This window comes from Acipenser ruthenus, chromosome 51, assembly GCF_902713425.1.
Source record: "Acipenser ruthenus chromosome 51, fAciRut3.2 maternal haplotype, whole genome shotgun sequence".
In the NCBI taxonomy this organism is placed as follows: domain Eukaryota; kingdom Metazoa; phylum Chordata; class Actinopteri; order Acipenseriformes; family Acipenseridae; genus Acipenser; species Acipenser ruthenus.
In genome coordinates this window covers 5,201,018-5,213,187 of record NC_081239.1, presented here as the reverse complement: position 1 = coordinate 5,213,187, position 12,170 = coordinate 5,201,018, and the positions used below count along the sequence as shown (strand labels likewise).

At 47.8% G+C, this 12,170-nt stretch overlaps 2 protein-coding genes across 3 annotated transcripts in view; one reads left to right on the top strand and one right to left on the bottom strand.

Moving 5' to 3' along the window:
* Nucleotides 1-12,170, bottom strand: part of LOC117965866 (butyrophilin subfamily 1 member A1-like) — a 486,786-nt gene that overhangs the window by 429,919 nt on the left and 44,697 nt on the right. The window lies entirely within an intron of this gene.
* Nucleotides 1-12,170, top strand: part of LOC117407797 (butyrophilin subfamily 1 member A1-like) — a 422,535-nt gene that overhangs the window by 408,959 nt on the left and 1,406 nt on the right. For both annotated transcript variants that reach the window (XM_059015840.1, XM_059015839.1), the window contains exon 7: nt 4,288-4,314. In XM_059015840.1, the coding sequence (XP_058871823.1) occupies nt 4,288-4,314 (27 nt within the window). The remainder of the gene's footprint in view (nt 1-4,287; nt 4,315-12,170) is intronic.

Below are 12,170 nucleotides of genomic sequence, written 5' to 3'. Positions count from 1 at the left end.
TAGGAATATAAATATTTCCTCATGGAGGGGTGTTGAAAATTATAACAATTTTAGTTTGTATGTTTCATATACTTCACAGATAGCAGATTCATTTTCACGTAGAAATCCTGTTAATTTAACTGGTTGTGTTTTTTATACTGCATTTTAATCTGTACTGGAGCTGAAATAGCCACACACTGTTCTGTCTCATTCATTTTAATCTGTACTGGAGCTGAAATAACCACACACTGTTCTATCTGATTCATTTTAATCTGTACTGGAGCTGAAATAACCACACACTGTTCTGTCTCATTCATTTTAATCTGTACTGGAGCTGAAATAACCACACACTGCTCTGTATGATTCATTTTAATCTGTACTGGAGCTGAAATAACCACACACTGTTCTGTCTGATTCATTTTATTCTGTGCTGGAGCTGAAATAACCACACACTGTTCTGTCTGATTCATTTTATTCTGTGCTGGAGCTGAAATAACCACACACTGTTCTGTCTGATTCATTTTAATCTGTACTGGAGCTGAAATAACCACACACTGTTCTGTCTGATTCATTTTAATTTGTACTGGAGCTGTGTGACAGGAATGACGATGGTCTGACGTCAGGCAGAAGCAGGAAGGGAAAATAAAACTGACACCAAGGCAGTACTGCAGTTCAAAAAGGCTTGCGCCGCCATTTTTATTAATAAACAAAAATAAATAAAATATTTAAACAAAACACTTGCGCTCAGAGAGCAAAATAAAGGGGTTAACAAAAACAAATCTCGAACACAAAAGTAAATAATACAGGTCAGGCTGGGCTGTAGCCTTCACTGTTCCTGTAATCGTTTTAAACTCTCTCATTCCTCTCCTCGCTCTCTACTCTCGCTCCTCTGGACTCCCACACCCCGAGCTAGAGAGCTGCAGGCTTTTTATAACAGGTGACCATCTCCCGATTAGCAACAAATTAAATCACCTAATTAATTCGGGAGATGGCCACCTTCTGCACGAGTTTTTTTAAATACCATGTGGATGGGGCTTCCCATCCACGTTACTAAACAGTATAAAATAAACAAACGGCTACGCCGTCACTAAACAAAACAATAAAACATACGGCGCTCGCCGACATACAAATAATAATCATCAAAATAAACAAACACAAAATAACACAGGGGCGGAGGGGGAACCCTCGTTCTGAAAATAAAACAAACAAACACATATCAATAAGCAGGGCTTACTACCACCCTGCTACATATCCCCCTCCTTGTGCAACGCACACATGGCCCCAACGGCCACCTCCCCCCTCAGTCTCAAAGTCCCAGAAGAGGGGGAAGCAAGTTGCTTCTGGGGGGTTGCCATGGTGGAATCTCTGGCACCCCCCCAATTCTTCGTGGCCAGCAGCTCCCTCTTCCGGGGCTCCCGCCACACACTATCCTGCCGCGAAAGTGCAGCTGGGGGAGCTGGTCTCCTGACCTCCCCTCCCTTCTTCATGGCCGGCAGTTCCCCTCCGTGGGGCTCCGACCACGTAATCTCCTGCCGCGAAAGTGCGGCTGGGGGAGCTGGTCTCCAGACATCTCCCCCTTTCTTCATGGCCGTCAGTTCCACTCCGTGGGGCTCCAGCCATAGTGTAGTGACCCCAGGCCAAGCAGGATCCCCGGCGACCCCAGGCGACAGCAGCGGCAGCGGACCCTCGGGAGGCGATGGCAGCGGACATTCGTGAGGCGACGGCAGCGGCACCGGACCCTCGGGAGGAGAGGGCAGCGGGCCCTCGGGAGGCGACGGCAGCGGACCCTCGGGAGGCGACGGCAGCGGACCCTCGGGAGGCGAACTCGGGAGGGGAGCCCCTGGCCATGGAGGCGGCAGCTGGAGCTCCACTTCTCCCTTGTACCCTGTATCCTGTGGGGAACAAAAGGCAGCCCCAGGCGATGGCGACGGTGGGAGGGGAGCCCCTGGCCATGAAGGCGACAGCAGGAGCTCCACTTCTCCCAATGGTGGTGGTGGTGGAGGTAGAGGTAGCTCCTGCTCCTCCCCTTCTGGCGGTAAAGGCGGCAGGGGCTCCTCCCCTTCAGGCTGTGCAGGCGGCAGGGGCTCCTCCCCTTCAGGCTGCGCAGGCGGCAGGGGCTCCTCCCCTTCAGGCTGCGCAGGCGGCAGGGGCTCCTCCCCTTCAGGCTGCGCAGGCGGCAGGGGCTCCTCCCCTTCAGGCAGCGAAGGCGGCTCCTCCCCTTCAGGCTGCGCAGGCGGCTCCTCCCCTTCAGGCTGCGCAGGCGGCTCCTCCCCTTCTGGCAGCGAAGGCGGCTCCTCCCCTTCTGGCAGCGAAGGCGGCTCCTCCCCTTCTGGCAGCGAAGGCGGCAGGGGCTCCTCCCCTTCTGGCTGCGAAGGCCGAAACAGCAGGCATGCTCCCTCTGCTGGTGGTGGTGGGTGCGACAAGTCGTCCTCCCATGGTGGCGGAGGTGGAACCAGCAGGAACTCTCCCTCTGCTGGCGGAGGTGGGAGCGACTCACAGTCCTCCCATGGAGACGGAGGTGGCACCAGCAGGTATTCTCCCTCTGCTGGTGGAGGTAGGAGCGACACCCAGTCCTCCCAGGGCGGTGGAGGTGGAACCAGCAGGAACTCTCCCTCTGCTGGCAGGTACCTGGGCTGTGGACTTTCGGCCTTTCCCCTTCTTGGGCTGTGGACGCACCGACTCCCCCCTCTTCGGCTGTGGATGCACCGACTCCCCCCTCTTGGGCTGTGGACGCACCGACTCCCCCCTCTTGGGCTGTGGACGCACCGACTCCCCCCTCTTGGGCTGTGGACGCACCGACTCCCCCCTCTTGGGCTGTGGACGCACCGACTCCCCCCTCTTGGGCTGTGGACGCACCGACTCTCCCCTCTTGGGCTGTGGACGTTCGGGCTCCTCCCACTCATGCGCAGGACGTTCGGGCTCCTCCCTTTTAGGCGCAGGATGTTCGGGCTCCTCCCTTTTAGGGGCAGGACATTCGGGCTCCTCCCTTTTAGGGGCAGGACGTTCGGGCTCCTCCCACTCCAGGTCCGTGTTCCCTCTCTGCCTCCTTCTCCTCACCTTCCACTCTCTCCCCTCTCGCTCCTGGTAGACCCAGTCGACCATCTGGGTCATCCACTCCTCTCCCTGGTATTGGGTGGGGCAGATGGCCACAGTGTGCCCAAACTCCCCACAACCAGGGCACCACTCATCGACCACAACAACCCCTGGTGGCCGCTGTTGCAGCTGCTTATGCTGCCTTCTGCAGCTCTTCCTCCTCTCTCCTCTTCACTCCACAAACAATAATCGAAAAAAAAATGAAAAACAAAAACTGCAGTACCCACTTCTGCCTGCGTCCTGGAGGCGCTACGATCCTACGCAGGACACCACGTGTGACAGGAATGACCGATGGTCTGACGTCAGGCAGAAGCAGGAAGGGAAAATAAAACTGACACCAAGGCAGTACTGCAGTTCAAAAAGGCTTGCGCTGCCGTTTTTATTAATAAACAAAAATAAATAAAATATTTAAACAAAACACTTGCGCTCACAGAGCAAAATAAAGGGGTTAACAAAAACAAATCTCGAACACAAAAGTAAATAATACAGGTCAGGCTGGGCTGTAGCCTTCACTGTTCCTGTAATCGTTTTAAACTCTCTCATTCCTCTCCTCGCTCTCTACTCTCGCTCCTCTGGACTCCCACACCCCGAGCTAGAGAGCTGCAGGCTTTTTATAACAGGTGACCATCTCCCGATTAGCAACAAATTAAATCACCTAATTAATTCGGGAGATGGCCACCTTCTGCACGAGTTTTTTTAAATACCATGTGGATGGGGCTTCCCATCCACGTTACTAAACAGTATAAAATGAACAAACGGCTACGCCGTCACTAAACAAAACAATAAAACATACGGCGCTCGCCGACATACAAATAATAATCATCAAAATAAACAAACACAAAATAACACAGGGGCGGAGGGGGAACCCTCATTCTAAAAATAAACAAAACAATGTACAGGGCTGCTAGCCCTGTTACAAGCTGAAATAACCACACACTGTTCTGTCTGATTCATTTTAATCTGTGCTGGAGCTGAAATAACCACACACTGTTCTGTCTGATTCATTTTAATCTGTACTGGACCTGAAATAACCACACACTGTTCTGTCTGATTCATTTTAATCTGTACTGGACCTGAAATAACCACACACTGTTCTGTCTGATTCATTTTAATCTGTACTGAAGCTGAAATAACCACACACTGTTCTGTCTGATTCATTTTATTCTGTACTGGAGCTGAAATAACCACACACTGTTCTGTCTGATTCATTTTTAGCTGCTCAGCGCCTTCTTAAGGAACTTGGTAAGAATTGTTTTATAACTATTTTCAGAATTATCAGAAACCTTTCTATCCTTCTATCTGTCTGTGTGCCTGTGTTAGCTTTCTATCCTTCTATCTGTCTGTGTGTCTGTGTTAGCTTTCTATCCTTCTATCTGTCTGTGTGTCTGTGTTAGCTTTCTATCCTTCTATCTGTCTGTGTGTCTGTGTTAGCTTTCTATCCTTCTATCTGTCTGTGTGTCTGTGTTAGCTTTCTATCCTTCTATCTGTGTGCCTGTGTTAGCTTTCTATCCTTCTATCTGTCTGTGTGCCTGTGTTAGCTTTCTATCCTTCTATCTGTCTGTGTGCCTGTGTTAGCTTTCTATCCTTCTATCTGTCTGTGTGTCTGTGTTAGCTTTCTATCCTTCTCTCTGTCTGTGTGTCTGTGTTAGCTCTTGATCCTTCTATCTGTCTGTGTGCCTGTGTTAGCTTTCTATCCTTCTATCTGTCTGTGTGCCTGTGTTAGCTTTCTATCCTTCTATCTGTCTGTGTGTCTGTGTTAGCTTTCTATCCTTCTATCTGTCTGTGTGTCTGTGTTAGCTTTCTATCCTTCTATCTGTGTGCCTGTGTTAGCTTTCTATCATTCTATCTGTCTGTGTGTCTGTGTTAGCTTTCTATCCTTCTATCTGTCTGTGTGTCTGTGTTAGCTTTCTATCCTTCTATCAGTCTGTTAGCTTTCTATCCTTCTATCTGTCTGTGTCTGTGTTAGCTTTCTATCCTTCTATCTGTCTGTGTGCCTGTGTTAGCTTTCTATCCTTCTATCTGTCTGTGTGCCTGTGTTAGCTTTCTATCCTTCTATCAGTCTGTTAGCTTTCTATCCTTCTATCTGTCTGTGTCTGTGTTAGCTTTCTATCCTTCTATCTGTCTGTGTGCCTGTGTTAGCTTTCTATCCTTCTATCTGTCTGTGTGCATGTGTTAGCTTTCTATCCTTCTATCTGTCTGTGTGCCTGTGTTAGCTTTCTATCCTTCTCTCTGTCTGTGTGCCTGTGTTAGCTTTCTATCCTTCTCTCTGTCTGTGTGTCTGTGTTAGCTTTCTATCCTTCTATCTGTCGTGTGTCTGTGTTAGCTTTCTATCCTTCTATCTGTCTGTGTCTGTGTTAGCTTTCTATCCTTCTATCTGTCTGTGTTAGCTTTCTATCCTTCTATCTGTCTGTGTGTCTGTGTTAGCTTTCTATCCTTCTATCTGTCTGTGTGTCTGTGTTAGCTTTCTATCCTTCTATCTGTCTGTGTGTCTGTGTTAGCTTTCTATCCGTCTATCTGTCTGTGTGTCTGTGTTAGCTTTCTATCCTTCTATCTGTCTGTGTGTCTGTGTTAGCTTTCTATCCTTCTCTCTGTCTGTGTGCCTGTGTTAGCTTTCTATCCTTCTCTCTGTCTATGTGCCTGTGTTAGCTCTTGTCTTGTCAGCAGGAGGGGTGTATATTATTTGGATTTGATGATTTCGACTATTGGTCTGTTCATCTGTTCTGACCAGTGTTACACAATGAGGCTCTAAATTCCTGTAGTTTTATACAGAATTTACTTCTACTTGCAGTACTTCTAGTAATGTCACTACTATACGTTTGTACATATGTTATACTAATAGCACTGCTATTGCTACTATCACTGTAATGATTACACGCATACCCTGTGCTTATCGCAGTACAATAAATGTGACGACTGCATTCTGTTCCATTAGCCAAGGTGAGTGTGTTCAGGTAAACATCGTTCTGTTTGTTCAATTGTTTTAGTCTCGCCACAGATCCTCATGGGCCTCCTGCTTGTCTGTTGTCAGTATTGTTTTCCTGATCAAGCATCAGATGGGTAGTCAAGTGATAACTGTGGGTCTGACGAGAGTAGAAGGCAAAAATGTGACTCCTGTACACTGAGGAGATTAGCCAAGCAGTCCCTTCAGTGTGGAGTTCACTGCCTGTCCTGAACACTGAGGAGATTAGGGTTAGGGTTAGGGTTAGGAGATTAGTCAAGCAGTCCCTTCAGTGTGGACTGCCTGTGTGTTTATGCTACACATGATAAGATTGTATCCAGTGCCTCAGTGGTTATGAGTAGAGCAGAGCAGTGTGTTCATAGCCAGGTAACCCCACTGCAGGGACCCAATCCTGAAGCAATGTGCAAACTGGAGCGTGTCCACGCTGCATCCTGCCATGTCCCCCGTGCTGTGATTCTGAACAGAGCGCAGGCTGGACTCTGTGGATCAATTGCAGCAAATTAAAATGAACGTACCAACTGGGGATGATCCAGTAGTTAATACGGAGGATGGCACTAAAGTAGTATGCAACTTAATACCAATTGCAACACACTAACCAGCTCCAGATAGGCCCCAGCTGTGTACTAAAAATTCTTAATTGCAACAAATCCAAAATTACTACGGTTGCCTGGGGGCGGCCATGGTGGGATGTCCTCCACCCCCCACTTCTTCGTGGCTGGTCTCCTGACCTCCCCACCTTCTTCATGGCCACCAGCTCCCCTTCGTGGGGCTCTGGCCACAGTGTTTCCTGCTGCATGGCAGAGCTGGCAGCGACTCCAGGCGAAGCAGGACCCTCAGTGACCCCAGGAGAAGCAGGACCCTCAGTGACCCCAGGAGAAGCAGGACAGGCAGCAACCCTAGAAGAAGCAAATGACACAGCCACCCCAGGCAAAGCGGGACCTTCAGCAAACCCCCGGCGAAGCGGGACCTTCAGCAGCCCCAGGCGATGCGGAGCAGCAGGCAGCCCCAGGCGATGCGGAGCAGCAGGCAGCCCCAGGCGATGCGGAGCAGCAGGCAGCTCCAGGCGATGCGGAGCAGCAGGAAACCCCAGGCGATCCAGACGTGGCATCCCTGAGCGAAGCGGGCGTGGCATCCCTGAGCGGTGCAAGGCAGGCATCCCTGGGCGATGGCGAACTGGCATCCCCGGGCGATGGCAAACTGGCATCCCCAGGTGATGCATGACAGGGCAGCTGCAGTCCCTCGGGAGGCGACGGCTGCAGCGGACCCTCGAGAGGCGACTGCAGGAGGGGAGCCAGGACCAGCGGTGGTGCTGTGGTTGGCCCTCTTCTCAGCCACTGTGACCCAGCGGTTTTCCCCCTTGCTCTGCTCAGCAGCCTATGCAAAGGGGCCTGAGGACCGCCAGACTCCTGTCCCGGTCCGTCCTGTCATGAAGAGAGAGACAGCTCCTGCTCTTCTCCCTTGGGTGGTGGCGAAGGCGGCAGGGGCTCCTCCCCTTCTCCCCTGGTGGTTGTGCTGGGAGCAGCAGGTAGTCCTCCCAGTGCGGTGAGGCAAAACCAGCAGGCACTCTCCCTCTGCTGGAGGAGGTGGGAGCGACATGCAGTCCTCCCACGGAGGTGGAGGCAGAACTAGCAGGTATTCTCCCTCTGCTGGCAGAGGTGGGAGCAACAAGCAATTCTCCCATGGAGGTGGAGGTGGAACCAGTAGGTATTCTCCCTCTGCTGGTGGGGGTGGGAGCCACAAGCAGTTCTCCCATGGCGGTGGAGGCGAAACCAGCAGGTATTCTCCCTCTGCTGGTGGGTACCTGGGCTGTGGCTGTTCGGCCTTCCCTCTTATGGGTTGTGGACGCACCAACTTCCCCCTCTTGGGCTGTGGATGCACCGACTCCCCCCTCTTGGGCTGTGGACTTTCGGGCTCCTCCCACTCAGGCGCAGGACGTTCAGGCTCCTCCCTCTTTGGTGCTGGAGATGGCCGGGTCTGGTCTACTTCCCAGAACCACTCTGCAGCATCCCCCACCAAGCCCTGGTTCCATGCCTCTTCATATTGAGGGTCTCCATAGGGGCAGTCCTCTCGGACGTGCCCAAACTCTCCACAGGTGCCGCACATGGGAGCCCCTTCTATCCTCCACTGCTCCTGTTCGGCTGCCCAGTCCAGGGGGGGGAGACCAAAGACTACTTCAACAGGAGACTCAAATGACAGTTTTCCCCCTCATAAGAAACCTTCAATATTGCCAGGTAGATTACGAAAGCATCCATTCATCTCTGGCAAAGCTTAGCTCTGACCTGTGTGAAAGCCTTCCTCTTGTTAGCGATAGTGGGGTAATAATCCGCAAAGAAGTGGATGTAATGACCCTCCACTTGTATAGGTTGTGATTTCTGAGATCCCTGCAGAATAGCTTGGCGATCCAAATAGCAAAGTAACTTAAATATTAGTGCATGTGGTTTGTTAGAGCCATGTGTTGAGCTATTAAAACACGCAGTGTGCTCTGTCTGTCTCGATCGGGATCTCTGAAGAAGATGAGGGGAGAGCAAGGCTGGGGATCCACAGAGGTACTGGATGGGATTGCTCCCCTCTTGTCCCTCTGGATTAACAACACGCACGTTGCAGCTCCTTGATCAGTCTTCCAAATCATTAAGTTCGTTTTGAAACGCCTCCACACAGTCAAGGCAATGTTTCTATCCTAACTTTCTCCACAGTTTTTTCTGTGTGCATCGAGGTCTGCTCTCATGGAATGAAGGCACACACCATTATTGTGCATTGCCTCCCTAACAGGCCTCAAAGCCTTGGCTAGCATGTCCTTCACCATGTCGAGGAAAGTGTCAGCCTGTGCCGGCACGGCTCGCTCCATCACCAGTGAGGACGTTTTGAAGAGTTTCCCTTCAGGAGTTGCTTGGGGGGGGAATCTGGGGAACTTTTACGAGAAGCCATCAGGCAAAACGGGGAACGAACAAAAAAAGGAACATTTTGTGAAATAAGTATGATATAAACAGAACAGCGGGGTATTAGCAGGAGGGTGAATGATATAAACAGAATAGCAGGGTATTAGCAGGAGGGTTAATGATAACAGAATAGCGGGGTATTAGCAGGAGGGTGAATGATATAAACAGAATAGCAGGGTATTAGCAGGAGGGTTAATGATAACAGAATAGCGGGGTATTAGCAGGAGGGTTAATGATAATAGAATAGCAGGGTATTAGCAGGAGGGTTAATGATATAAACAGAATAGTGGGGTATTAGCAGGAGGGTTAATGATAACAGAATAGCGGGGTATTAGCAGGAGGGTTAATGATATAAACAGAATAGTGGGGTATTAGCAGGAGGGTTAATGATATACACAGAATAGCGGTGTATTAGCAGGAGGGTTAATGATATAAACAGAATAGCGGGGTATTAGCAGGAGGGTTAATGATAACAGAATAGCGGGGTATTAGCAGGAGGGTTAATAAAGTGCGGTCAACTCGCATGAGTGTCACCGGAAGACCACCTTCTGTTGTACAGTTTTGTATGTACATGATATACAGTATCTCTATTTACACACATTTATTTTCAACTATTTGCTTATTTCATTTTTTACTGTTTTTTGAGGTTGCTCTTTATGTAATATTTCTGTTCAAATGTCCATTTATTTACAATGTTTTGGTTGTGTAGATGCTTTATATGACGTTCCTGAATAAACTATGACTGATCAATTGTTTGTCCTTTCATTATAATATTTATGTTGTTTTTAATACGCTGTCAAATTGACCGGTCATGGTTTTTCTAGGTATGTGTATAAACGCAGTCATTCTTGTGTTAAAGTGCTGATAGCTAGCGGAGTGAAAGATTAATAGACTGAGACAGGATATTATTCTCAGAAATTCCCAGCCGAGGACCGGAAGACATTTTAGAAAAATACATTTTTATTTGTATTTAAAAATATTTCAGAAACATATTGACATATATTTTAACTTAAATTGAGATATATTTATTTTTAAATATATCTCATTTTTAAATATATATTTATTTTTAAATATATCTCTTTGAAATCTATTCTGATTGATGTAAGGTATTACCCTGTAACAGACAAGAGGAATAAGAACCTCTCTAGATAAATATTAGCCTTTAGGCGTAATTCGGGGGATGACGTAGAGGGCTCTTTCCCTCTTTGTGCTGCTTTTTTTCTTATCCTATATCCTTTTCTTTAGCCAGTCTTACCTTCCCTCCGTGGCGACCTGCGAGGTATGACACAGGCCCAGTTTTTGGGATGGAACCGCATAACAGACTCACGTTTTGATTGGTCCATGTCTGCCACATGAATATGTCGTCACACGAGTGGAAAAGCGTGCAGGCATTTTTAACATTGTGACCAGAGAGAGAGAGAGAGTGATCTGCTTTCCACAACCTTTCCATTAAAATATAATGTGGTATTACACTGTACTGATATAACAAACTATGGGCGATTACTTTATATGAATTATCATGTTAATGCACGAATGTAAGAATTGGCTTTCTGTGGTGGTGTACTTTTTTCTTTCAAGTAGTTTTAATATAAAATGTATACACTATTGCAGTTTTGTTAGAGGATACATTAGTTTATCTCTAATGTAATCACAGTTTTACATAAAGACTGTCCCTGTTTTCATTTACGTCCCAAATTCTGGGCCGATTTGTATTTTTGAATTCAGCCCAGTTTTGGGGACTCAGCTGACAGCCGAGTTTCGAAGTCATCCATGCAGTTTACCATAAACTGGATCGTGAATTCATTTGAGAGTAACCCTTAGTACATGAATCAAAGTGAATGTATTTTTTACTCTCCCCAGAAATCTTTCTTTTTTTAAATGAAAAAACAAATAAAATGTAAATGTTAAAAAAAACATATTTCTTATTGCATGAAGAAACTACATCTCGATCTCTCTCTCTTTCTGATTGCAATGTTAAAAATGCCTGCAAGCTTTTCCGCTCGTGTGACGACATATTCATGTGACAGACATGGACCAATCAAAACGCGAGACTGTAATGCGGTTCCATCGCCAAAACCGGGCCTGTGTCATACCTCTGTTCATGGCAGCGCGCTGAGCTGCCTCTCCGCACACACTGCGTGCCGTTTTGAAGCGCTGTGTTTAAGATATTTTCATGTTTCAACTCCTGGCTCCCTGTTAAAAATGCAGTCTGGCCTGCCATCAGTTCCCCTGCATCCTGATAAAACGGGCACAACATGCATTTTTTTTAACACTGTCAAACTGAAGCCAGGGGAAATCTTTTAGCCACTGTTGGTTGAACTGTCGGTTGATAATTCAGTGAAACTGGCGGGTATGGGATTTGTAGTTTTTAATGTGTAATTAACAGTGGGCAGTGGACACCAATAAACTACATTCCCAGAGTGCATTACGATTGAGCTTTGAGTTTAGATCCGACTTTGAGGGTTTTTTTTCTCTCTTTTGTTTTATACTTTTCAGCTTTATAAATGAATCTCGTTTATTGTTTATAGTCACCCTTTAGGGATTTCTAGTCGCATCCGTGCGTCTAAATTAAAATGTGCGTTCACACAAGCATTGTGTTCGTCTCTAATATGCAGAAACCGGACCATAAAAACTATCACGAGTAGATCTATCGACGTTTGAATCAGACACAAGAACGAAATATCTACAAATATCTATTCTTCCAAGTATACCGGTAGATCATTACTATAAGGTTCAGGCTGCACTCCCGATAGCTGTAGACGCATGTTCAGAACATTTTACACACCTCAGTGTAAAGAATATTTATCAGATATGATCGTCGCTCTCCTCTTCAAAAGCTCTCTCCTTCCCGCTGCACCCAGCCAGCCAATCGGAGCTCCCCTCTTGTCACCAAGCCAGCCAATCGGAGCTTCACTCTTGTCACTCAGCCAGCCAATCAGAGCTCCCCTTTTGTCACCCAGCCAGCCAATCGGAGCTCCCCTCTTATCACCCAGCCAGCCAATCAGAGCTCTCCTCTTGTCACCAAACCAGCCAATCAGAGCTCCCTTCTTTTTACACAGCTAGCCAATCGGAGCTCCCCAATCGGATACAGTCACTCTAATAAGCACATGTACTGCCCTGACTCACGAGTAAATCCTTTACCAGCTTTGAAAAACGAAACTGTGCGATTGTAGTAGGGTATTATTATTATTATTATTATTATT